Below are 27,586 nucleotides of genomic sequence, written 5' to 3' on the forward strand. Positions count from 1 at the left end.
AAGTGCTTCAAGAAAGTACTTATGTTAATGTGATATTTCATTTTTTTCATGTTTTTTCTTTGTCGTTATGGGGTATTGTGTGTAGATTGATGAAATTGTTTTTTCCCCCATCTATTTTAGAATAAGGCTGTAATGTAACAAAATGTGGAAAAAGTCAAGGGGTCTGAATACATTCCGAAAGCACTGAACATATTTGTTTTAGGGAAATTGGTTGAACTGGGAAATAATACAAGCCTAAGAGATCCACATCTGGTTTTATAGTTGCCACCTGAAATAGTCTGTTGTATGGCAATGCTCAGTTGAAAGGTCTGCTCTGTCATTTGTTGAGTTTTTCCAGCAAGTTAACAAAGATTTAGGTAACACAATGATCTCTAAAAAGGAACATGGGTGATTAATCTCTTCTATTCAGTGGTGTAAAATATTTAATTAGTACTTTAAAGTACTACTTAAGTCGTTTTTGGGGGTATCTGTACTTTACTTCACTATTGATATTTTTGACAATATTTACTTTTACTCCACTACATGTACTTTTTATTCCCAAATATTTTCCCTGACATCCAAAAGTACTCGTTAGATTTTGAATGCTCAGGCAGAACAGAATTACGGTCCTATCAATATAACGTGTTGTCATCCCTACTGCTTCTGATGTGGTGGACTCACCTAACACAAACACTGCATTTGTAAATGATTGGTTTTTAAATTGCGCCGTCAGGTTTGCTTAATATAAGGGAATGACAATTGAGAATGACAATTAAGTACTTTTTCCACCACAGTACTTAAGTACATTTACAACCAGATACCTTAATTGAAAATGACTCACGTAAAAGTATCTTTACTTTTACTCAAGTATGACAATTGAATACTTTTTCCACCACTGCTTCTGTCCCTGACCATCATGATTTTAAACTTATCCTCTCTATTTAATGAAATATGTTACCTAATAATTTTGTAACCATTAGTTCAGTGGCTGGTTGACAATTGTGGGAGATTGTTTCTTGTTTTGCTGTTTGCATGACGAGACTGTCTAGTTCGTTTGTTTTTTGTATACGTTGTTTGTGTTTTTCCTTCTTCACTAAATAAAAAGATGAGTATACATTTTCCCGCTGCGTTTTGGTCTACACCCTACGACACCCATGACAGAATCTCTCACCAAACACGGACCAAGCAGCAGAGGAGGGAGCAGCAACAACAGATGGACTGTCGGGAGTCATGGACCTGGGAGGAGATTAAAGCCGGAGTGGGCCCATGGAGGAAGGCGAAAGAGGACCGGGAATGTTACAGGGGAACACGGTTGGCGTTCTAACCAGAGAGGCAGCCCCAATAAAAAAAAATTGGGGGGGGGCACACGGGTAGTTTGGCTGGGCGATGATTAAGCCCCAAGCCAAATCCCCGTGCTTTTGTTAAGCAACCTATGACTGGACAGGTCCCGTGCTTCGGGTTAATGCGAACTGTGGCGAGACCAAGTATATTCAGGCCAGTGTGCGCATTGCCAGCGCCCCGCATTTTCCAGGGGGAAGTGGGCACCCAGCCAGTACGGGCGGTGCCAGTCCTGCGCTCGAGACCACCAGTGCGCCTCTACGGTCCAGTGTATCCTGCTCCTCGCACTAGCCGTGAGGTGCGTGTCTCCAGTCTGGTACATCTTAAGCCAGCACCACGCACCAGGCTTCCAGTGCATCAGCCCAGTCCAGTATGTCCTGTTCCAGCTCCTCGCACTAGCCTTGAAGTGCGTGTCCCCAGTCTGGTACCTCCACTACCAGCCCCACGCATCAGGCTTCCAGTCAGTCTGCACAGCCCGGAGCTCCCAGAGTCGCCCTACAGCCCAGAGCTCCCAGAGTCGCCCTACAGCCCGGAGCTCCCAGAGTCCAGTCCAGGGTCTACAGTGACGGGCTTCAGGCCGAGGTATTCAGTGGGGGTGGACTGGTCAGGTAGGGGACTAAGGCCTAAGCCTAAGCCACCTCCACTGTAGGAGGTTTGGAGAGGGGGGGTGTAGCACGGGAGCCGTCGGTGACGGCAGCCACCCTCCCTTCCCTCCCTTTAGCTTAGGGGGTTATTTTTGTAGGTTTTTTTGTAAGGTGCATCCGGGGGTACTGTCACGTCCTGACCAGTAAAGGGGTTATTTGTTATAGTTTGGTCAGGACGTGGCAGGGGGTATTTCTTTTATGTGGTTCAGGGTGTGTTTGTGTATGTGTTCATGTAGAGGGGGTATTGGCATGGCACTTGCGAGGGGCTGGAATCATTTTCATTTTCACCGGACTGTGTGCGCGCATTGGCGAGATCGTGCGCACTTCCGCATAGTACGGTGCTCCTCTGATCCGCTGTTCCCCACAATAAGCACGGTGGTTTGGCTCCGGTCTACCTGACCTAGCCAATAACCCTGTGTGCCCCCCCCCCCCCCCCCAAAGAAATTCTGGGACTGCCTCTCAGGTTTAATTGCCAACCGCGTACCTATATAAAACTTTTCCTCTTCTCTTCGTTCCACTTTCGACGTTCCTCCCTCGCTGTCTCCACCTGTTTCCATGGCAGGGTCTTGTCCCCTGCCATTATCTCCTCCCATGTCCACGATGTTCGCCACTCTCTTCTCTCCCTGGCCCAAGATCCTTGCTCCTCAAAGTCCACCTGTTGCTCCTTCCTCCGCTGCTTGGTCCGGGTTTGGTGGGAGATTCTGTCACGGGTGTCGTAGGGTAGAGACCAAGACGCAGCGGGAAAATGTATACTCATCTTCTTTTATTATGGTGAAGAAGGGAAACACATACAACGCATACAAAACGAACTTGACAGTCTTGTCAGGCAAAACAGCTCAACAAGAACAATCTCCCACAAAACCCATGAAAAACAAACTCCTAAATTATAGGACCCTCAATCAGAGGCAACAATAACCAGCTGCCTCCAATTGAAGGTCCAACCCCAATAACCTAAACATAGAAATACAAAAGACTAGATAGAACATAGAAATATACTGACATATAACAATGACTAACAAACCCCGGACTAATAAATCAAATACCCCTCTACCTAAACACATACACAAAACACACCCTGAACCACATAAAACAAATACCCCCTGCCACGTCCTGACCAAACTACAATAACAAATAACCCCTATACTGGTCAGGACGTGACAGTCCCGTGGGTTCTGGGACCATGTGAATGGTCCCCTCTGCCTCTGGTAGTCTTTTCTTCTTACCCCGTCGGGTGTGGCATCTCGTCGGTGCACGTGTCCGCGGCCACTTCCGTTGCATGCCCTAATGAACACAACCCTGGTGGTATAGTCTAGTCTCCCTGGCAGCCCTGTTTCTACTATCAAAGCTCAAAATTGACCTTAAAAATCACTAAAGTGAAGTTATTTTGACTTCAGTTTTTAATTTCAACAACTCATCTCCAAGAAATGTGGGCCGGTAGCTTGTAGCATAATGTTCCACATAGGAATAAAAAAGCCTATGTAAGTAAATAAGTAAAATGATGGCTTTCTCTTCACCAGGCTTTAATACAGTTCAGATAGTGTGAAAAGTATATGACTAGATGGCTGAAGAAAGAAGAGAATTGTGGATTGACAGAGACAGAGACAGACAGGTACACAGCACATTAGACCAAATAGAGAACACTTAATGGCATTAGCTGGCTAATTAAAGGCTTTTACACACTTTCAAGTTATAATTTTTGCTTGCACTTTAAATATAGACATGTGTATTTCATGAAGTAAATATTTAAGGCTAACCCCGACCAACCCTCTATGTGTAAGCACTTCCCCCTGACTTCTAACCCCTGGCCTTGTGTACCTCGTCATGGAGTTTTGCGGACACAACGCTCAATTCTAAATGTGTAGTGCATAATAGACATAGCTAACTCTCTGTGTTAGATACTTGATTCCACAAAATGTACGATATTGACCGTTATAATGAACTGGGAGGATGAATCATCAGCATCCTTTATTGTTGTGAAATTGAATGGCAGATTTTTCCAGGGCAGTTCACCTAACAGGAGAGCTTCTGATTGCAGCCAATATCAACTGACTGTAATTGGTTAAACCTCATCGTCTTACATTAGATAACACAACTCCATCTACATTAAGGACTAGTGTAGCGTTGGAGTGGCTCCACCTGTCGTGATACAATGGGATTGTCCTGTATGGGTTAGGATTTGGTGTATAGTGTGGTGGGGTGCAGTACTCGTATGCTCATGAGTAATGACACATCTCCATGTCTTCTAGTGAAACAACTTTGCAAAGTGTAGACAGGAGCAAGTAGAGATAAAACAGCAACATAGCTTGATTGAACAAGAGTCCAACAATATCCAGATTAACAAAGGTATCCTGTACCCACCCTACCTCACGAAAAGACAGTCCGCAGCACTTTGGAGTAGAGGATATACAAACATGGAGTTCTTTAGGAACATATCTCTTCTTCAACATATCCAATCATTTCAAATTTGTGTTTTTTTTGGAATGTGAGGTGAAATCACTGCAGCTGACTTGACATTGTTGATAGTCCAACGTAAGTGGGGATGAAGTATCAAAGCAATCTGCAAACATATGCACACGTGTACATATGCACACTATGCACGGATGCACCCACGAACAGGCACACACACATACAAGCTCACGCACACACACACGCACCCACACAACCACAAGCATACACACACACATGCACAAACTGTCCTTTTGCAATGAAGCTGACAGCTTAAACACAGTAAACATCAAACAAGCTTCGAAGGCTGTTCATACACACATACGGAACTTCACTCCCTTAGCGTACAGAGAAACAAAGAATCAACTGGACACTAAGAAAAAAATATATATAATAATATCTTTGGCAAAAAGCAGTTTTAAAAATGAGAATGTCATTTTAACTTTGTCAACTTCAGAATATGCCAATAAAAAACAACAACAACAACTACTAAAACACACAGGTAAGTAAGTGGTGAGTGTCCCTACAACCGGAGTCACAGCCAGTCCAGCACTGTCTGTAGGTCCCAGATGGACCTCTGCTCATCTTGTGGTTGGATGCTTCAGTGTGACGTTTCCCTTAAATACAGATCTACGATCAGCTTTCCCTCCCCTATTCCTAATCTTAACCATTATTGGGGAAAATGCTAATTTGAACCAAGATCAGCATCTAGGGGCAACATCACCCTACTCCTGGTTGGACCAACATTGTTAAGTGGCTTTCCTATGTATGCTATGTATCCTTTCTATGTACTCAAACTGCTCTCCACCAATGTTTAAGAAATGGGATAGCTGTAAGCAATATGGTGGCAAGGCCTATCACTAGGCTTCAATATTGCCTTCACCTGTCCATTGATTTTGTATATGATGATTTTGATTTTGTATATTTTGAATATTAAGATCCTCACCCTTGCTATGAGGTCACAGTGAAGCACATTCTGTGGATTCATTGTGATGTCACAGAGCTGAGTGGTGTCTGTGAGGACCCATAGAAGCCAGTGCACTTCTGTGAAGCAACAGAGAAAGAGGGAGAGCTGAGTCTATATGGCTCCATCAGCCACATTGTACTATGTGTATACTATATAAGGAATGCAGGCCGGAAGCAGTGGTGCTCTCTTGTGGAAGCCTTATGTGCCTCAAGGCAATTAAGTAATATAGGGAATAGGGATGACATTTGAGATAAAGCCATATACAATGTTCAATCACAGTGAAGTTTCTGCACTTCCTGTGAGGTCATAGAGGCAGCTGAACCCATCCTGTGATGTCACAGCCAAGTTTCTGCGCTTCCTGCGAGGTCACAAAGGCAGCTGAACCCATCCTGTGATGTTACAGTGGTTTCAGTAAGAGCCCTCAGTCAATAGAGGGCTCCAGTTTAAATTGTAAACAGGACACACAGCGAGTACAGCGACAACACAGTAGCATAGAGAAAGGGGAGGGGATAGACAGTCTATAGTGGCTCCTCCTCCCCGGCCCCCTACCAAGTCCAGCAAATAATAAATAAAACGTGCCTTTGTGCCCCACCGGTGGGGGGTGGGGGGGGGGGTTGACTGGGGCATGGAGAAAGAGGAAAAATACCATAACACTGGAATTACAACATTTCTCTCCACGTGCCTCCCTCTCGCTCACCTGAGTCTGTCCTCCTCTACCTACAAACCACTAGTAATCCAGCATCATGTACAAAGAAAAGAAAACTAGAAGAAAAAACGTCAGATGATTAGTTAGAGGTTCTCTTCCTCTTCCTCTTGATTCTCCAAGCAGCTTCCACAGACAGCACCCCCCACTGGTTCTCTAAGGCCCTACCACACCACGCAGCGGTGACCCGAGTTCATAGGGGAGCCAGTGGGGCATTGGAAGTGCTCAGCAAAGTCTGGCGAGTTAGAGAGGGTGCCGATGACGCGGTATTTTGGGGGGCTGTGGGGGTCCGTCATGAGTCCTTCGTGGGCACTCTCCGGGGTTCGCACGGAACACCATACCTGAGAGAAGAAGAAAGGGTCTCCCGATAAATAAAACAGGCATTAGCTAGATTATTCTCCTCTCTATCTTTCCAACTGTTGCATATTATACTCATTCTGTTTCCAAAATTGTGTTTTATTTGTTTGTACTCACGTCTGTCCATCCACTTCTCCAACAGTGGTTGTAATATTCCACTCTTACTTTCACCCCCAAATGCATGTTAATTCCCTCTCATTTCAGCCCCTTGTCTTATTTCATGATGTAGGACCAGGTGTTCATCCTGAGAGCGTGACCGGACTAGAAAAACTCGGGCCCCTAGTTTTATAGCTTATGATATTGTCATGCAAACCCTGAGCCCTAATCATGAACTTTATCAGGATGTGTGGAACGCATCTTGTTGACACTCCCATCACCTACCTGGGCAAATCCCACAAAGAATAGTTGGTCATTGGTCAGGTTGACCGCTGGCAGCCTCTTCTCCTCACCATTCTCCTGCACCCACGCCTGGTACGCCTGAACACAACAGGACATTTTTTTAATAATAATAACATTATCCGCCACTCTGATGGCCCTGAGGTGAAGTATAGTAAGACTATTGTATAATATAATAACAGTCATGCTGTCCAGGATCCCACCACTGACACCATGTGAAATAACACCGTAATAAGTGTAGTAAAAACATCATAGTAACTATGGAATTGCTTTATAAATACATAGCAATGAATTTGGCAGTAATGGGTTGAGCTATAACTGCTCAACCCCATTACTGTTACAAAATAACTGAACTTTACTACAGTTAATAATTATTACAGTGATAACTAAGTTACTACATAGACAGTATGTGAGCAACTAAATGTAATGCATTATCAAGTAGGGAGACCTACTCACCTTATAGGCTGCCTTTAGGCCTCCGTTGTCAGCAATGTTCTCTCCCAGCGTCTGCTTGCCATTTATATGCTCCCCATTGATTGTAAACCCATTGTACTGCCCCACCATGCATTCCGTGTGGTTCTTAAATGCTTCCACAGAGGAATTTTGCCACCATGGTCGAAGGTTCCCGTCTTTGTCGTATTCCCTGCCTGATTAAGGAAAAATCATCTTTAAAAAATGCTAAATCTTTACAAACATGCACACCTAGTAATCATGTCTGTGCATGCATGCGAGTGTGTGTTTGTCAGTTGGTGTTTTGTGAGGATGCGTCCATGAGTTCTGTGGAATCTGTTAAATGTGGACACCAACCTTGGTCATCAAAGGCATGAGTGAGCTCGTGTCCCATCACCACTCCGATCCCCCCGAAGTTCAGTGCTCTGCAGATAATTCACATGGGGTCAGAAAAGCAAGCGAGCACACATACGCGCACATACACACACACACACTCACTTGGGGTGATCCTGGGCATAAAAGGGTGCCTGAAGGATTCCAGCTGGGAAGACAATGCCATTCTTGGTGGGCATGTAGTAGGCGTTGACTGTGGGAGGGGTCATACTCCATCTAGAAGGAAGGTGGCAGAGATGTGTATAAAAAAGCAAACCTGTGAAAGCTGGTGAGAGTAGGACAACTAATTGTCATTCTGAAATGGGCTTAATGGAATAGTATGTGTTTGATACTGTTTCATTCATTGCGTTCAAGCCAAGACAATGAGCCTGTCCTCTGTGACATCAGACAACACTGGAGCAAAAAGCATCCAAATTAATGTAGTGTTTGACCAGAGTCAAATTTGTGCACTTTATAGGGAATAGAGCACAATTTCTGATCAAATAACGATGGTGATGTTGATAATGATAATGAGTGCAGCTGATGAAGACTCACTGGTCTCTGTTGGGCGGCTTGCGGAGCTGATCCGCCATCACCCTGGCGGAGAAATTGTAGAAGTTGAGTGTGTTCTGGAAGAAGTTCTCTTCCGAGACGTCATACTGTGGAGAGAGACAGACATACAGACAGAAAGACGGGCAATAAAGAATTACTCACTGATTAGAAACATTAAAAGGTGTCCTTGTCATTTCACCTTCAACTTGTTTGAAGAAATCAAAGGGTTCAATGAATGGGGTTCAATATATGGTGTTCAATCATGACACATCTCAACAAAAGGTACTAACTCACCCCGTCATAAACATCATCCAGTTCTTTGGATTCCAGGATGAAGTCAGGGAATCCAATCATGTCGTAGATGGCGTCTGCCTGAAGACCAAGAGAGCAAAAGGGATAAGAGAGGGCAAGATGGAGGAAGGGGACAAGAAACTTCCTAGTTTCAATATTTGGAGGTCTGGAAAAAGAGGGCTAACTACTGTATTGTAACCTGTAAACCCATATTACTCCCTCCCTGTCCTCTCTCTCTTACATGTGCACAGGTATGCACGTGTGCGCACACACAAACAGAAACACATTCTTTCACAGACATAGATAGGCTATGTATGGGTGCCAGAGGCTATCCAGTAGGTGACATCATCTCTGACCTTGTCTTTGGCTGCCTGACGCGTTTGTTTGTCCATCCACTTGAGGTGATCAAGAGCATCTTTGAAGGCAGTACGGATTTCATTGATCATCCCCTCTGCCTGATTGTGAGGTGAGAGACAGACATTAAATGTAAGAAGCAAGAAAGAGGGAAAGATGATGTAGATCTTTCTCTTACAATTACACTTAGATATGGACTAAATACCCGCGGCGAATTATAATAAAAACCAAGAACACTTGCACGTGACAGTCTATTTCCAACCTGTATAAAACTACCAGTCCTTCTTCTGTGCCTCCTCTCTCTCCCCTTCCATGTCTCTCTCTTCTACTTGCCCCTCTTTTCTCTACCCAATAACAATCTCTCCATTTTAATAACATGTTTTTTCTCTCCTTTCATCCAGTCTCTACTCTCTCTATATTTGTCTCTCCCCTCTGCAGGACAGGGAACTATTACTAAATTAGTATTTAATTAATTGTAAACATTTATAATAATTTACAGGAAATATATAAACATTATAATCTGTACAATTCAGAAGCATTTATAACATTATACAAAGCATTTATAAGTATTCATAAACATTTATAAGCATTTAAAATAGATTATTTATGAAAATTATAATAATGTACTAGCAAATAAGATCATCTTATGTTTACCTTTCATTAGGCCTACACATGGTAACCACTAGGGGACAGTCATGGATTGTTCACCATGGTAAAACACTTGAATAGACTCAAATGCAGTTGTGCGCCTATTATACTCACAATCTCTTTGCTGTGTTTATCAAACGTCGCTTTGACAAAGAGTGCTCCCAGGGCGAAGCCGAGCGTGTCATCTGTGTTCCCAATGCAGGTCTGCCATCGAGGTGTGCAGGACTGAGCGAACACACACACACACACACACACACACACACACACACACACACACACACACACACACACACACACACACACACACACACACACACACACACACACACACACACACACACAACCGAGAGAAGTTTCTCACCAGCTGTTTACTGTGCTGAGGCAGCACGAATTCCTTGCTATGAGCCAAAACAGAGTCTCACATAAAAATCACCAGGTCTAGTTACCCTGACACAGATTAAGCCTAGTCCTGGACTAAAAAGCATGCTCAACAGAATCTCCATTGAAATTCCTTTTTAGTCAAGGACTAGGCTTTAGCTGTGTCTGGGAAACTGGCCCAAACAAGGTATTTCCTGAAGCAGGGTTATCCCTAGGGCACTACTTTTAACCGGAGCCAAAAGTAGGACCTAAAAACAAACCTTCTTGGTTCCATACAGGCTCTCTAGCAGCTTGTCCTGGGCGTTCTCAAAGCGCTGGTCCAGACTGGACGCTCCTTTCTGCACCAGGTTCCAGATCATGTAGTTGTTGAGCAGGCTGAGGGCGGGGAGAGACAAAAGAGACAGGGAGAAACAGGGAGAGATGAGGAGAGACGGGAGGAAGAGGCAACATGAGGACAAGTTGGTGACAAGGATAAGAAAAGAAAAAACAACGACAGTCAATGGTTGGGGCAATCCAATGACTGTGTTTCCTCATGGGCAAAACTGGTTGCAGGGACGTTATTATGACGTATTTCATGATGTTATGTCAGGTCAGGTTGTATAAGGAATTTTGGTAACACTTTCTATGAAGGCCATATGCATAATGTAGGCCGTCATTGTAAATAAGAATTTGTTCTTAAACTTGCTTGCCTAGTTAAATAAAGGTTAAATAAAGAAATAAAAAATGACATAGCAATATACAGTACCAGTCAAAAGTTGACACACCTACTCTTTCAATGGTTTTCGTTATTTTTTACTATTTTCTACATTGTAGAATAATAGTGAAGACATCAAAACTATGAAATAACACATTTGGAATCATGTAGTAACCAACAAAGTGTTAAACAAATCAAAATATATTTTAGTAGCCACCCTTTGCATTGATGACAGCTTTGTATACTCTTAGCATTCTCTCAACCAGCTTCATGAGGTAGTCACCTGGAATGCATTTCAATTAACAGCTGTGTTTGTTAAATTTGTGGAATTTCTTTCCTCCTTAATGCATTTGAGCCAATCAGTTGTGTTGTGACAAGGTAGGGGTGGTATACAGAAGATATCCCTATTTGGTAAAAGGCCAAGTCCATATTGTGGCAAGAACAGCTCAAGTAAGCAAAGATAAACAAAAGTCCATCATTACTTTAAGACATGAAGGGCAGTCAATTCGGGAAAAATGTTAAGAACTTTGAAAGTTTCTTCAAGTGCAGTCGCAAAAACCATCAAGCACTATGATGAAACTGGCTCTCATGAAGACCGCCACAGGATAGGAAGACCTAGAGTTACCTCTGCTGCAGAGGATAAGTTCATTCAAGTTACCAGCCTCAGAAATTACAGCCCAAATAAATGCTTCACAGAGTTCAAGTAACAGACACATCTCAACGTCAACTGTTCAGAGGAGACTGTGTGAATCAGGCCTTCATAGTCAAATTGCTGCAAAGAGACACCAATAAGAAGAAGAGACTTGCTTGGGCAAAGGAACACGAGCAATGGACATAAGACCAGTGGAAATCTGTTCTTTGGTCTGATAAGTCCAAATTTGAGATTTTTGGTTCCAACCGCCGTGTCTTTTTTGTATTGGGGTTCAAACACACCAAAGCACCCACATGACATATAAAACAAAAGATAAAACAGTGAACTATGTTTGTACTGAATGAGCTAAAGATAAAACAGTACATCATATAACATCCCTACACCACCACATATCCATAACACAAAATGTTCTATACCACCATACAACAATATCACAATGTGTGCATATGCATGTGTCTGTACCTTTGTGTGTGTCTCTTGGAGTTCCATAAGTGTGTACTTTTACTTGCTTTTTCAATATGATTCTACTGCTTGCATGAGTTACCTGATGTGGAATAGAGATCCCTGTAGTCAAGGCTCTATGTAGTACACGTGCGCCTCCCATAGTCTGTTCTGAACTTGGGGACTGTGAAGAGACCTTTGGTGGCATGTCTTGTGGGGTATGCATGGGTGTCCGACCTGTGTGCTAGTATTTTAAAAACAGCTCGGTACACTCAGCTTGTCAACACCTCTTACAAAAACAAGTAATGATGAAGTCAATCTCTCTTCCACTCAATAATGTTAGCTCTCTTGTGTACTTTTAAGGGCCAGCCGTCCTGCCCTGTTCTGAGCCAACTGCAAATTTCCCAAGTCCCTCTTGTAGTACCTGACCACACTACTGAACAGTAGTCTAGGTGCGACAAAACCAGGGCCTGTTGGACCTGCCTTGTTGATAGTGTTGTTAAGAAGGCAGAGTAGCGCATTATTATGGACAGACTTTTCCCCACCTTGGCTACTGTTGTATCAATATGTTTTCACCATGACAGTTGCTCAATTTCCACATTATTCATTACGAGATGTAGTTGAGGTTTAATGAATGATTTGTCCCAAAAACAATGCTATTAGTTTTGGAAATATTTAGGACTAACTTATTCCTTGCTACGAATTCCAAAATGAACTGCAGCTCTTTGTTAAGTGTTGCAGTCACTTCAGTCACTGTAGTAGCTGACGTGTATAGTGTTGAGTCAACCGCATACATAGACACACTGGCCTTACTCAAAGCAAGTGGCATGTCGTTAGTAAAGATTGAAAAAAGCAAGGGGGCTAAACAGCTACCCTGGGGAATTCCTGATTCTACCTGGATTATGTTTGAGAGGCTTCGATTAAAGAACACCCTCTGTGATCTGTTAGACAAGTAACTCTTTATCCACATTACAGCAGGGGGTGTAAAGCAATAACACATACTTTTTTCCAGCAGCAGACTATGATTGATAATGTCAAAAGCTGCACTGAAGTCTAACAAGACAGCCCCCACAATCATTTTATCATCAATTTTTCTCAGCCAATCATCAGTAATTTGTGTAAGTGTTGTGCTTGTTGAGGCTTTGTGAGACGCACAGTAGGTGAACCAATGATCTCCGCACTTGTGGTTCCGTGAAGCATGGAGGAGGAGGTGTGATGGTGTGGGGGTGCTTCGCTGGTGACACTGTCTGATTTATTTAGAATTCAAGGCACACTTAACCAGTATGGCTACCACAGCATTCTCCAGGCTGTGTAAGGGCTATTTAACCAAGGAGAACACGGCAAAAGACCAGTCTCAACGGCAACAGTGAAGAGGCGACTCCGGGATGCTGGCCTTCTAGGTAGAGTTGCAAAGAAAAAGCCATATCTAAGACTGGCCAATAAAAAGAAAAGATTAAGATGGGCAAAAGAACACAGACACTGGACAGAGGAACTCTGCCACGAAGGCCAGCATCCCGGAGTCACCGCTTCACTGTTGAAATTAAACTGGTGTTTTGCAGGTACTATTTAATGAAGCTGTCAGTTGAGGACTTGTGAGGCGTCTGTTTCTCAAACTAGACATTCTAATGTACTTGTCCCCTTGTTCAGTTGTGCACCGGGGCCTTCCACTCCTTTTTCTATTCTGGTTAGAGCCAGTGTGTGCTGTTCTGTGAAGGGAATAGTGCACAGCGTTGTATGAGATTTTCAGTTTCTTGACAGTTTCTTGCATGGAATAGCCTTCATTTCTCAGAATACGAATAGACTGAAGAGTTTCAGAAGTAAGTTATTTGTTTCTAGCCACTTTGTGCCTGTAATCGAAACCACAAATGCTGATGCTCCAGATACTCAACTAGTCTAAAGGCCCGTTTTATTGCTTCTTTAAATCAGAACATGTTTTCAGCTGTGCTAACATAATTGCAAAATGGTTTTCTGATGTGATGATCAATTAACATTTTAAAGAGATAACCTTGGATTAGCTAACACAACGTGACATTGGAACACAGGGGTGATGGTTGTTGATAATGGGCTTCTGTACACCTATGTACAGTTGAAGTCAGAAGTTTACATACACCTTAGCCAACTACTTTTAAACTCAGTTTTTCACAATTCCTGACATTTAATCCTCGTAAATATCCCCTGTCTTCGGTCAATTCGGATCACCACTTTATTTTAAGAATGTGAAATGTCAGAATAATAGTAGAGAGTGATTTATTTCAGCTTTTTATTTCTTTCATCACGTTCCCAGTGGGTCAGAAGTTTACATACACTATTAGTATTTGGTAGCATTCCTTGCCTTTAAATTGTTTAACTTAGATCAAACGCTTCGGCTAGCCATCCACAAGCTTCCCACAATAAGTTGGGTGAATTTTTGGCCCACTCCTCCTGACAGAGCTGATGTAACAGTCAGGTTTGTTGGCCTCCTTGCACGCACATGCTTTTTCAGTTCTGCCCACACATTTTCTATAGGATTGAGGTCAGAGCTTTGTGATGGCCACTCCAATACCTTGACTTTGTTATCCTTAAGCCATTTTGCCACAACTTTGGAAGTATGCTTGGGGTTATTGTTCATTTGGAAGACCCATTTGCAACCAAGTGTTTACTTCCTGACTGATGTCTTGAGATGTTGCTTCAATATATCCACATAATTTTACTCCCTCATGATGTCATCAAGTTTGTGAATTGCACCAGTCCCTCCTGCAGCAAAGCACCCCCACAACATGATGCTACCACCCCCGTGCTTCACTGTTGGGATGGTCATTATGGCCAGACAGGTCAATTTTTGTTTCATCAAACCAGAGGACATTTCTCCAAAAAGTACGATCTTTGTCCCCATGTGCAGTTGCAAACGGTAGTCTGGCTTTCTTATGGCGGTTTTGGAGCAGTGGCTTCTTCCTTGCTGAGTGGCCTTTCAGGTTATGTCAATATAGGACTCGTTTGACTGTGGATATAGATCATTTTGTACCTGTTTCCTCCATTATCTTCACAAGGTCCTTTGCGGTTGTTCTGGGATTGATTTGCACTTCTTGCACCAAAGTACGTTCATCTCTAGGAGACAGGAGTCTCCTTCCTGAGCGGCATGGCGGCTGCGTGGTCCCATGGTGTTTATACTTGCGTACTATTGTTTGTACAGATGAACGTGGTACCTTTAGGCATTTGGAAATTGCTCCCACGGATGAACCAGACTTGTGGAGGTCTATAATTTTTTTCTGAGGTCTTGGCTGATTTCTTTTGATTTTCCCATGATGTAAAGCCAAGAGGCACTGAGTTTGAAGGTAGGACTTGAAATACATCCACAGGTACTCCTCCAATTGACTCAAATGATGTCAATTAGCCTATCAGAAGCATCTAAAGCCATGAAATCATTTTCTGGAATTTTCCAAGCGGTTTAATAACTCTACATTCATGTACATATTACCTCAATTCATTTGTCAGTATCAGCAGATTAGGCCTACCCTGTAATTTTTGTAGTATGCCTATTATTAAGAATTCTGATGATGATTCCATACATGTCATAGAATTGCATGAAATGTGATTATAAAAGGCATATTTTTTTCCAGGATCCTCTTAAAATGTTTTCCTCTATCTGGGGCTAAGCTGCTACCTCAAACATGGAACTCACGCAAAGCCTCTGATGTTGTGTAGCCTATTTCATTATGTTTTTTTTTGTGTTTGTCTCGGACAGTAAAGTTTCAAGTTTTAATGTCACATGCGCAAGTACGGTGAAATGCCTTTCTTTCAAACTCGGAAGGCAACAATGCAATAATCAATAACAATATATTACTTGAAAAAAAACACATGAGAAATAAGAAATATGAAATGCACAATAAAGTAAGTAAGTAAGCATACCATATACAGGAAATAGTCCTTTCCAATACCATATTTACATGTACAGGGATACTGGAGTGATGGAGGTAGGGGTAAGGGGGACTAGGCAACAGAATATAAGATAAACATAGTAGCAAGAGCTTGCATGTGTGCAGGTGTGTAGAGTCAGTATAAATGTATGTGCATATTATGTGTGAGTGAGAAAATTATGGAGTGTGTTTGTGTATGTTGGAGTGACAGTGTATGTGAGTGTGTAGGGCCATGTGAGAGTGCAAATTTAGAAATTAAAGGTCAACAAAGATACAAGGTAATCTCGGTCAGTGTAGCTATTTTGTTAGCTATTTATCAGTCGTATTGCTTGGGGATCATTTTCTCGTAAAAAAAGCGAGTATATTCCGACCGGGAGTTGTTGTATCCGTTCAAAGACGATAGAATAAAAACATGGGGTCGTCTCGTGCACGAGCCTGAGTCCCATTGTCCGCTGATAGACCACTTAGCAAATGCACTAAAGCTTTTCAGCCAGGGCTTGGAATTACGTCATTCAGCTTTTTCCCGGGTTCTGAGAGCCTATGGGAGCCGTAGGAAGTGTCACGTCATGCCAGAGATCCCCTGTTTTGGTTAGAGATGATCAAGGAGGGCAAGAAATTGTCAGAGAGGGCGCTTCCTGTTTGGAATCTTCTCAGGTTTTGGCCTGCCAAATGAGTTCTGTTATACTCACAGACACCATTCAAACAGTTTTAGAAACTTTGGAGTGTTTTCTATCCAAAGGTAATAATTATATGCATATTCTAGTTTCTGGGCAGGAGTAATAATCAGATTAAATCGGGTACGTTATTTAGTCAACTTAGTGTATGTCAACTTCTGACCCACTGGAATTGTGATACAGTGAAGAAATCTGTCTGTACAATTGTTGGAAGAATTATGTCCTAACCGACTTGCCAAAACTATAGTTTGTTAACAAGAAATGTGTGGAGTGGTTGAAAAACGATTTTTAATGACTCCAACCTAAGTGTATGTAAACATCTGACTTCAACTCTAGATATTCAATTCACCATATGTGAATTGATTGCCCCCCCCATCAATCTTCAGAGTTTGTACTGTTAGGTGACCTAAACTGGGATATGCTTAACACCCTGGCAGTCCTACAATTTAAGATAGATGCCCTCAATCTCACACAAATTATCAAGGAACCCAACAGGTACAACCCTAAAACCATTAATATGGGCACCATCATAGATATTATCCTGACCAACTTGCCCTCCAAATACACCTCTGCTGTTTTCAATCAGGATCTCAGCAATCACTGTATTCTTGCCTGCATCCGCTATGGGTCTGCGGTCAAACGGCCACCGCTCATCATTGTCAAACGCTCCCTAAAACTTTCTAAATCGACCTGGCCCGGGTATCCTGGAAGGATATTGACCTCATCCGGTCAGTCGAGGATGCCTGGTCGTTCTTTAAAAGTAACTTCCCTTACCATCTTAAATAAGCATGCCCCTTTCAAAAAATGTAGAACTAAGAACAGATATAGCCCTTTGTTCACTCCAGACCTGACTGCCCTCGACCAGCACAAAAACATCCTGTGGCAGACTGCACTAGCATCGAATAGTCCCCGCGATATGCACGTTTTCAGGGAAGAGGAACCAATACATGCAGTCAGTCAAGAAAGCAAAGGCTAGATTTTCAAACAGAAATTTGCATCCTGTAGCTCTAACTCCAAAAAGTTTTGGGACACTGAAGTCCATGGAGAATAAAAGCACCTCCTCCCAGCTGCCCACTGCACTGAGGCTAGGTAACACTGTGACCACCGATAAATCCACGATAATCGAGAATTTCAATAAGCATTTCTCTACGGCTGGCCATGCTTTCCTCCAGGCTACCCCAACCCCGCCAACAGCTCCGCACCCCCTGCAGCTACTTGCCCAAGCCTGCCCAGCTTCTCCTTCACCCAAATCCAGACAGCAGATGTTCTGAAAGAGCTGCAAAACCTGGACCCGTACAAATCAGCTGGGCTAGACAATCTAGACCCTCTTTGTCTAAAATGATCCGCTGCCATTGTTGCAACCCATATTACCAGTCTGTCCAACCTCTCTTTCGTATCATCCGAGATCCCTAAAGATTGGAAAGCTGCCGCGGTAATCCCCCTCTTCGAAACGGGGGAAACTCTAGACCCAAACTGTTATAGACCTATATCCATCTTGCCCTGCATTTCTAAAGTCTTCGAAAGCCAAGTTAATAAACAGATCACTGACCATTTTGAATCCCACCGTACCTTCTCCGCTGTGCAATCTGGTTTCCGAGCTGGTCACGGGTGCACCTCAGCCACACTCAAGGTACTAAACATTACATTTACATTTTAGTCATTTAGCAGACGCTCTTATCCAGAGCGACTTACAGTAGTGAATACATACATTTCATACATTTTTTTTGTACTGCCCCCCCGTGGGAATCGAACCCACAACCCTGGCGTTGCACACACCATGCTGGCGTTGCAAACACCATGCTCTACCACGCTCATAACCGCCAACTAAAATACAGTACTATGCAGCTGTCTTCATCGACCTGGCCAAGGCTTTCGACTCTGTCAATCACCGCATTCTTATCGGCAGACTCAACAGTTTTGGTTTCTCAAATGACTACCTCGCCTGGTTCACCAACTACTTCTCAGACAGAGTTCAGTGTTTCAAATTGGAGGGCCTATTGTCCGGACCTCTGGCAGTCTCTATGGGGGTACCACAGGGTTCAATTCTCGGGCTGACTCTTTTCTCTGTATATATCAATGATGTCGCTGCAGGTGATTCCCTGATCCACCTCTACGCAGACGACACCATTCTGTATACATCTGGCCCTTCTTTGGACACTGTGTTAACTAATTTCCAAAAGAGCTTCAATGCCATACAACACTCCTTCCGTGGCCTCCAACTGCTTTTAAACGCTAGCAAAACCAAATGCATGCTTTTCAACAGTTCGCTGCCCGCACCCGCCCACCATCACTACTCTGGACGGTTCTGACTTAGAATATGTGGACAACTACAAATACCAAGGTGTCTGGTAAGACTGTAAACTCTCCTTCCAGACTCATATTAAACATCTCCAATCCAAAATTAAATCGGCTTCCTATTTCGCAACAAAGCCACCAAACATACCATTGTAAAACTGACTATCCTACCAATCCTTGACCTCAGCGATGTCATTTACAAAATAGCTTCCAATACTCTCCTCAGCAAACTGGATGCAGTCTATCACAGTGCCATCCGTTTTGTCACCAAAGTCCCATATACCACCCACCACTGCGATCTGTATGCTCTAGTCGGCTGGCCCTCGCTACATATTTGTCGCCAGACCCACTGGCTCCAGGGCATCTGTAAGTCTATGCTAGGTAAAGCTCTGCCTTATCTCAGCTCACTGGTCACGATAACAACACCCACCCGTAGCACGCGCTCCAGCAGGTATATGTCACTGGTCATCCCCAAAGCCAACACCTGCTTTGGCCGCCTTTCCTTCCAGTTCTCTTCTGCCAATGACTGGAACGAATTGCAAAAATCGCTGAAGCTGGAGACTTATATTTCCCTCACTAACTTTAAACATCAGCTATCTGAGCAGCCAACCGATCGCTGCAGCTGTACATAGCACATCCAATCTACCTACCTCATCCCAATATTGTTTTTATTTACTTTTCTGCTCTTTTGCACACCAGTATTTCTACTTGCACATCATCATCTGCTAAGCTATCACTCCAGTGTTAATTTGCTAAATTGTAATTACTTCGCTACTATGGCCTATTTATTGCCTTACCTCCTCACGCCATTTGCACACACTGTATATAGACTTTCTTTCTATTGTGTTATTGACTGTACGCTGTTGTTGTTTGTGTCGCACTGCTTTGCTTTAACTTGGCCAGGTCGCAGTTGTAAATGAGAACTTGTTCTCAACTAGCCTACCTGGTTAAATAAAGGTGAAATACATTTTTTTTTTCAAGTCATATGTGCTCCCTCTCCGGCCTCTAGGTCCTCAGGCTGCTCATTATCCCACACACCAGTCACCATCGTACATTTAGGGGATCTGCTGTTACCTATGTTATGTCAGAAAAAGTCAGTTATAAATTCTTCTGTCGTATTTAAAAACAAGTTATCATCCAATAGGCTTTGATTCAATTTCCAATATCCTCGACCACGTGGAAACTCTGTAAGAGAAATATATATGCCAATTATGTGATGGTCCAACCGCATTCTGTCCCCATCAACACTTTTTAAACTTTTGGTGCCAGAGAGAATGACATAAGAAAGTAATTAAGACGACTAGCTTGATTGAGCCTCCGCCATGTATATCTCACTAGGTCTGGATATTTAAGCCTCCATTTACAGTTGAATTCACTTAGGTTTGAGTCATTAAAACTCGTTTTTCAACCACTCCACAAATTTCTTCTTATCAAACTATAGTTCTGGCAAGTCGGTTAGGACATCTACTTGGTGGATGACACAAGTAATCTTTCCAACAATTGTTTACAGACAGATTATTTGACTTATAATTCACTGTATCACAATTCCAGTGGGTCAGAAGTTTACATACACTAAGTTGACTCTGCCTTTAAACAGCTTGGAAAATTCCAGAAAATTATGTCATGGATTTAGAAGCTTTTGATAGGCTAATTGACATCATTTGAGTCAATTGGATGTAAGTGTACATGTGGATGTATTTCAAGGCCTACCTTCAAACTCAGTGCCTCTTTGCTTGACGTCATGGGGAAATCAAAAGAAATCAGCCAAGACCTCAATAAAAAAAAGATTAGACCTCCACAAGTCTGGTTCATCCTTGGGAACAATTTCCAAATGCCTGAAAGGTACCACGTTCATCTGTACAAACAATAGTACGCAAGTATTAACACCATGGGACCACGCAGCCGTCATACCGCTCAAGAAGGAGACACGTTCTGTCTCCTAGAGATGAACGTACTTTGGTGCGAAAAGTGCAAATCAACGCCAGAACAACAGCAAAGGACCTTATGAAGATACTGGAGGAAACAGGTACAAAAGTATCTATATCCACAATAAAACGAGTCCTATATCCACATAACCTGAAAGGCCACTCAGCAAGGAAGAAGCCACTGATCCAAAACTTCCATTAAAAAAAACAGACTACGGTTTGCAAATGCACATGGGGACAAAGTGGGTACTTTTTGGAGAAATGTTCTCTGGTCTGATGAAACAAAAATAGAACTGTTTGACCATAATGACCATTGCTATGTTTGGAGGAAAAAGGGGGAGGCTTGCAAGCCGAAGAACACCATCCCAACCGTAAAGCACGGGGGTGGCAGCATCATGTTGTGGGGGTGCTTTGCTGCAGGAGGGACTGGTGCACTTCACAAAATAGATGGCATCATGAGGGAGTAAAATTATGTGGATATATTGAAGCAACATCTCAAGACATCAGTCAGGAAGTAAACACTTGGTCGCAAATGGGTCTTCCAAATGGACAATGACCCCAAGCATACTTCCAAAGTTGTGGCAAAATGGCTTAAGGACAACAAAGTCAAGGTATTGGAGTGGCCATCACAAAGCCCTGACCTCAATCATATAGAACATTTGTGGGCAGAACTGAAAAAGCATGTGTGAGCAAGGAGGCCTACAAACCTGACTCAGTTACACCAGCTCTGTCAGGAGGAATGGGCCAAAATTCACCCAACTTATTGTGGGAAGCTTGCCGGAAGGCTATCCAAAACATTTGACCCAAGTTAAACAGTTTAAAGGCAATGCTACCAAATACTAATTGTGTGTATGTACACTTCTGACCCACTGGGAACATGATGAAAGAAATAAAAGCTGAGACACAAGTTTCAAATCTATTTATCATAATATATGTTTGTAAACTCACCATTAAAAAGTACCATAGTGATTGAGTGTCCATATAGCTATACCATGATATTTGCATTGCTACTAATTAAACCTCCAATTGTTCTCCACTATTCACCCACTAAAACCCCTCCCCATTACAAGTTGGGTTGTCATCCCAGTGACCGGCAGACCACCGCCGTCCCCCCGGATCCCTTGAGACCGGGACCCATCCTTCGAAAAGAGCACCCAGTGCCACCCACAGAACAGCAGAAGATCAACCGCCAAAAGCATTTCCATCGCCCTCACCTGGATTTGCATTATATATAGCTATCAAAAAACATATAAAAAATATCCTGCGTATCTTAATTTCCATAATTAACAATTCATATTCGTAATAATGCAAGTAGTTCATGCAAAGGATTGTTACCTCTTACCAGGATTGCCATTACAAAAATTACACTTTGGCAAGAAATTATTATTTTAGCAAACAATTATTGTGATTCATCCTATATTGTCCCTAACATCTTTACTCCCTAGTAACAGTTGTGGGACACACACACGCACACAAATCCTTTCCCCCACAAACAATCATACACTCAGATGCTCAACAGTTGTTTCATCCCAGAACTCAAGAAAGGATTTCATTTACGAATGCATATAAAGTCGCAGCTATATGAGAAGGCATGCATAATTTAGCAAAAATGGGCAAAAATGGATTAACCATTGTCAAGTCCTAGCTGATGGAGATCAGATACAACCCCTTCCCCTGAAACACACACACGCTGATCCCCAGTTGTGACCATATTCCCAAGGATCTCAGTGAAGTCAGACCTCTGATGATTTTGTGCCACCAGATCCTCAATAATATGCCCCCTCTCTAAATGTCCAAGTGTGGCCCCCTCCCCATGGGTTACTGCAGCTAGTGTTGCCAGCACTGTCACTGCCTGAGTGGGGCACCCCACTGGAATTCCCACCGGCTAGGTACAAGGTCTTCAAGGTTCTCAATAGCAGCTTTGAGAATTTCCTTGTATATTACGCTCTCCCATCAGGGGGCTTTGGCTTTGCACGTTACAGCCAATTTTAAAAATCAATCTACACACAAAACCCCATAATGACAAAGAACAACAGGTTTTTAGAAATTTTAGCAAATGTATAAAAAAACACCTTTGGCAGTTATTACAGCCTCGAGTCTACTTGGGTATGACTCTACAAGCTTGGCACACATGTATTTGAGGAGTTTCTTCCATTCTTCTCTGCAGATCCTCTCAAGTCTGGGCACTGGCTTGGCCATTCAAGAAAATTCAGATACTTGTCCCGAAGCCCCTCCTGCGTTGTCTTGTCTGTGTGCTTAGGGTCGTTGGCCTGTTGGAAGGTGAACCTTCGCCCCAGTCTGAGAGCAGGTTTTCATCAAGGATCTCACTGTACTTTGCTCCCCTCATCTTTCCCTTGATCCGGACAAGTCTCCCAGTCCCTACAGCTGAAAAGCATCGCCAAAATCATTTAGCGAAAGGCTTGGCACACGCATACTCAGGCTGACTGGCTCTCATTCAGGCAAATGAGAAATAAGTGCACTCAGGCTATCCGGAAGGCCAAAGTAAGTACCTTTAAGGTGCAGATCTCTCTCTGTGGGTCTAACCCCAAGAAGACCTGGAGTATATACCCTCCTCCTAACAGCAGCCCACTTCCCTTAATGTTGATGTGGTTGTTACTGACAAGAAGCACATGGCTGAGCTCCTTAATCACCACTTCATTAAGTCAGAATTCCTATTCCACTCAGCCATGCCTCCTTGCCCATCCAACATTTCCTCATCTCCCACCCCTTCTAATGCAACTTGCCCCGATGCTCCTCCCTCATTTTCCCCTGCCCCGCTACAAAGTTTCTTCCTGCAGGCGGTCACTGGGTCCAAGGTGCTAAAGGAGTTCCTTAAACTTCACACCAAAAAAACATCTTGGTCAGATGGTTTAGACCCTTTATTCTTTAAGGTTGCTGCCCCTATAATCGTCATGCCTATCTCTGACCTTTTTAACCTGTCTCTCCTCTCTGAGGAGGTTCCCATTGCTTTTAAGGCAGCCACAGTTAGTCCTTTATTTAAAGAGGGAGACCAGGCAGATCCTAACTGTTATAGGCCTATTTCTATGTTGCCCTGTTTATCAAAAGTGATGGAAAAACTTGTCAATAACCAACTGACAAGCATTCTTGATGTCTATAGTATTCTCTCTGGTATGCAATCTCGTTTCCACTCAGGTTATGGATGTGTCACTGCAACCTTAAAGGTCCTCAACTATGTCACCATTGCCCTTGATTCTAAGCAATATTGTGCTACAATTTTTATTGACTTGGCCAAAGCTTTTGATACGATAGACCATTCCATTCTTGTGGGCCGTCTAAGGAGTATTGGTGTCTCTGAGGGGTCTTTGGCCTGGTTTGCTAACTACCTCTCTCAAAGGGTGCAGTATATAAAGTCAGAACATCTGCTGTCTCAGCCACTGCTTGTCACCAAGGGACTACGCCAAGGCTCAATACATAGCTCAGGCAGTAGGAAGCTCTCTCATCCATTTATATGCAGATGATACAGTCTTATACTCAACTGGCCCCTCCTCTGATTTTGTGTTAAACTCTCTACAACAAAGCTTTCTTAGTGTCCAACAAGCTTTCTCTGCCCTTAACCTTGTTCTAAACACCTCCAAAACAAAGGTCATGTGGTTTGGTAAGAAGAATGCCCCACTCCCCACAGGTGTGATTACAACCTATGAGGGTTTAGAGCTTGAGGTAGTCACCTCATACAAGTACTTGGGAGTATGGTTAGATGGTACACTGTCCTTCTCTTAGCACATATCAAAGCTGCAGGCTAAAGTTAAAGCTAAATCTAGACTTGGTTTCCTCTTTCACCCCAGCTGCCAAACTAGCCCTGATTCAGATGACCATCCTACCCATGCTAGATTATAGAGACAATTTATAGATCGGCAGGTAAGGGTGCTCTCGAGCGACTAGATGTGCTTTACCATTCGGACATCAGATTTGCCACCAATGCTCCTTATAGGACACATCACTGCACTCTATAGGCATCTGTAAACTGGTCATCTCTGTATACCCGTAGCAAGACCCACTGGTTGATCCTTATTTATAAAACCGTCTTAGGCCTCACTCCCCCCTATCTGAGATATCTACTGCAGCCCTCATCCTCCACATACAACCCCCGTTCGGCCAGTCACATTCTGTTAAAGGTCCCCAAAGCACACACATCCCTGGGTCACTCGTCCTCAAAGGTAACCTGCCTAAATGACTACCGACCCGTAGCACTCACGTCTGTAGCCATGAAGTGCATTGAAAGACTGGTCATGGCTCACATCAACACCATTATCCCAGAAACCCTCGACCCACTCCAATTTGCATACTGCCCTAACAGATCCTCAGATGATGCAATCTCTATTGCACTCCACACTGCCCTTTCACACCTGGACAAAAGGAACACCTATGTGAGAATACTATTCATTGACTACATCCTGACTGGTTGCATCACTGCCTGGTATGGCAACTGCTCGGCCTCCGACCGCAAGGCACTACAGAGGGTAGTGTGAACGGCCCAGTACATCACTGGGGCCAAGTTTCCTGCCATCCAGGACCTCTATACCAGGTGGTGTCAGAGGAAGGCCCTAAAAATTGTCAAAGACTCCAGCCACCCTAGTCATGGACTGTTCTCTCTGCTACCGCACGGCAAGCGGTACAGGAGCGCCAGGTCTAGGTCCAAGTGGCTTCTAAACAGCTTCTACCCCCAAGCAATAAGACTCCTGAACATCTAATCAAATGGCAACCAAGACTATTTGTACTGCCCCCCCCCCCTCCTTTACGCTGCTGCTACTCTGTTATTATCTATGCATAGTCACTTTAATAACTCTACCAACAGTGGTTCCTCCTTTAAAAGTTGCATCATACACCTTGCGGGTTGCTGCAGAATTCTATGGCACGTTATTTAATTGTCAGACAATTTTACCATTAATGCTAGTTAGTGCTAGTTATACCACCAGAGGGCATCTTTGAGAAGCATTTGATAGTCTTCTATATTGGCATTACTAGAGAATTTAAAAACTTTTTCGTAAGAACATAGTATATGTGATTGATTAAGAAATTTAGCTTCTTTAATTTGGTTAATATTATGGTGTTTCTATTCGAAGATAAATGGAAAATGAAACCCTATGGCACTGTACAATGTGGCGGTCGGGAGTAGATTACAGTACTAAGAGCATAAGAGGATTGGAGGATTCTTAATTAATATCTAAGGGACATTTTTTGGTAGGGCAAATCTGATCTGTGAGAATATCTAAGGGGCTTTTATATAATTCTAAATTAATTAATAATAATAACCGCTTTGTTTAAAAAATAACTATATTTTGGAGACTTCGTTTTCATTTAACCTAGAGTGAGCGAGAAAAAGGCCATCCATGAGCATGGGGTGAGACATTCTCACAAATTTTTACATAGAGCCAGTTTGTTATTTAGAATGATTTATTTCTGTTTTTAGAGGGAGAGAAACCAAAAGCCACCTTATGGGTCTCCCGGTGGCAGCCAGCACGGGTATCGAACAAGCATCAGTAGCAACGCAGTTTGCACTGCGATGCAATGTCTTAGACCGCTGCGCCACTCGGGAGACCCCAGCCACAAAGTTTTTAATGCTGATCAATTAGCCTTGCAACATAGAGAGGTGTTGGTAAGCATATATTATCCTGCTAATAGCCCATAATGGGCTATTATAATACTGTACATGGTGTCCAAGTCAGGATAACCAAAACATTTATTTATTAAAAACTAATCAGAAAGAATGTTGGTACTTATTTATTTTGATGCAAAGCCATAAATGAGTGAGTAACTCAGCTTTATGTAGGTGCTGAGGCTATATGACTGTGCCATCAACTTGATTATTTAGCAGACATCACTTGCTTATATTCAGTCAACATATATCTTAAGAATATCATGGAAAAAATGTAACATTTTAGTTTCTACATGCTTGTCTCAGAGCAGCACGAAACGGTGCTGAAATAGTTGACCACAGAGGGTAGGCTATAAATAACTATATTTTTGAGAATAGTTCGCAAAAAAAAGAAAGTGAGCGATTGTAATCTGAATAAAGGACAAAATAATTTTTATCAAAGGCAAAAATATTTATTTACGTTTTTAGAGGGAGAGAAACCAAGGACATCCCGGGAAGCCAAACCTTCCCCTAACCCAGATGATGCTGGGCCAATTGAGCACCGCCCTATGGGACTCCCTATCACGTCCAGATGTGATACAGCCTGGAATCGAACTAGGGACTGTAGTGATACCTCTTGCACTGAGATGCAGTGCCTTAGACCACTGTGCCACTCGGGAGCCATGACCAATATATATTATTATTATTATCCTAGAAACGTTGTTTGCAGAATTCACAGCCTGCTACGCTTGTGAAAAACAAAATGCCTCCAGCTGTCCATCACTACTGTAAATAAAAACATAGAATAACCAAAGAGGTTTTAATATAATTATAATGCAGGGTTAATAATACTTTTCCTCCTTCCAATTGTTAAAGGTTCCAAATGATACACTTTTTTTTATCAATTAGTATATATTTGAGTTAAAAACAATATTTGTTGTATTACTTGTTGTCTTTTCTGGTGGATTAAACTGCCATCACCTCATGGGTCTCCCGGTCGCGGCCGGCATGGGTATTGAACCAGCATCTGTAGCAACGCAAGTGTCTTAGATCGCTGCGCCACTCAGGCGCCCTAATTGTAGTCTAAGTTTCTCTTAGAATAAAAACCTTAGTGTAACAACAGTTTTAGTAAGTAATACTGACGAGTAGTAACACAAAAATAAGTGTGTTTTTAGAGACACAGTAGCGCCTTGGGATCCAAAAGCATAATCAGTGCACTAACTCCACCTTGCGCTCGTCTGGAGCAATGAAGTAGTGACGCAGGGTAGTTGAGGTAATATGTACATGTTCAGTGGTTGCTCAACTAAAAGTTTTGCGATTATGCTGCGGGACTTAGAGGTAATTTGTGGTACTAAACCACAAATTACCTCTAAGTCCCGCAGCATAATCGCAAAACTTTTAGTTGAGCAACCACTGTACATGTACATATTACCTCAACTAACCGGTGTCCCCGCACATTGACTCTGTACCGGTACCCCCTGTATATAGCCTCGCTATTGTTATCTTACTGCTGCTCTTTAATTATTGGTTACTTTTATCTCTTTT

At 42.9% G+C, this 27,586-nt stretch overlaps 1 protein-coding gene across 3 annotated transcripts in view; it reads right to left on the minus strand.

Annotated features, from left to right (window-relative positions):
- Positions 1 to 3,464: 3,464 nt before the first annotated feature.
- LOC115205829 (endothelin-converting enzyme 2) overlaps positions 3,465 to 27,586 on the minus strand; it is a 77,587-nt gene continuing 53,465 nt past the window's right edge. For all 3 annotated transcript variants that reach the window (XM_029772174.1, XM_029772173.1, XM_029772175.1), the window contains 10 exons: positions 10,135 to 10,249; positions 9,611 to 9,721; positions 8,851 to 8,949; positions 8,498 to 8,575; positions 8,207 to 8,310; positions 7,778 to 7,888; positions 7,637 to 7,704; positions 7,286 to 7,476; positions 6,815 to 6,910; positions 3,465 to 6,417 (listed from right to left, as the gene is read on the minus strand). In XM_029772174.1, the coding sequence (XP_029628034.1) occupies positions 6,241 to 6,417; positions 6,815 to 6,910; positions 7,286 to 7,476; positions 7,637 to 7,704; positions 7,778 to 7,888; positions 8,207 to 8,310; positions 8,498 to 8,575; positions 8,851 to 8,949; positions 9,611 to 9,721; positions 10,135 to 10,249 (1,150 nt within the window). In that variant the 3' untranslated portion in view covers positions 3,465 to 6,240. The remainder of the gene's footprint in view (positions 6,418 to 6,814; positions 6,911 to 7,285; positions 7,477 to 7,636; positions 7,705 to 7,777; positions 7,889 to 8,206; positions 8,311 to 8,497; positions 8,576 to 8,850; positions 8,950 to 9,610; positions 9,722 to 10,134; positions 10,250 to 27,586) is intronic.

Source organism: Salmo trutta, chromosome 13, assembly GCF_901001165.1.
Source record: "Salmo trutta chromosome 13, fSalTru1.1, whole genome shotgun sequence".
In the NCBI taxonomy this organism is placed as follows: Eukaryota; Metazoa; Chordata; class Actinopteri; order Salmoniformes; family Salmonidae; genus Salmo; species Salmo trutta.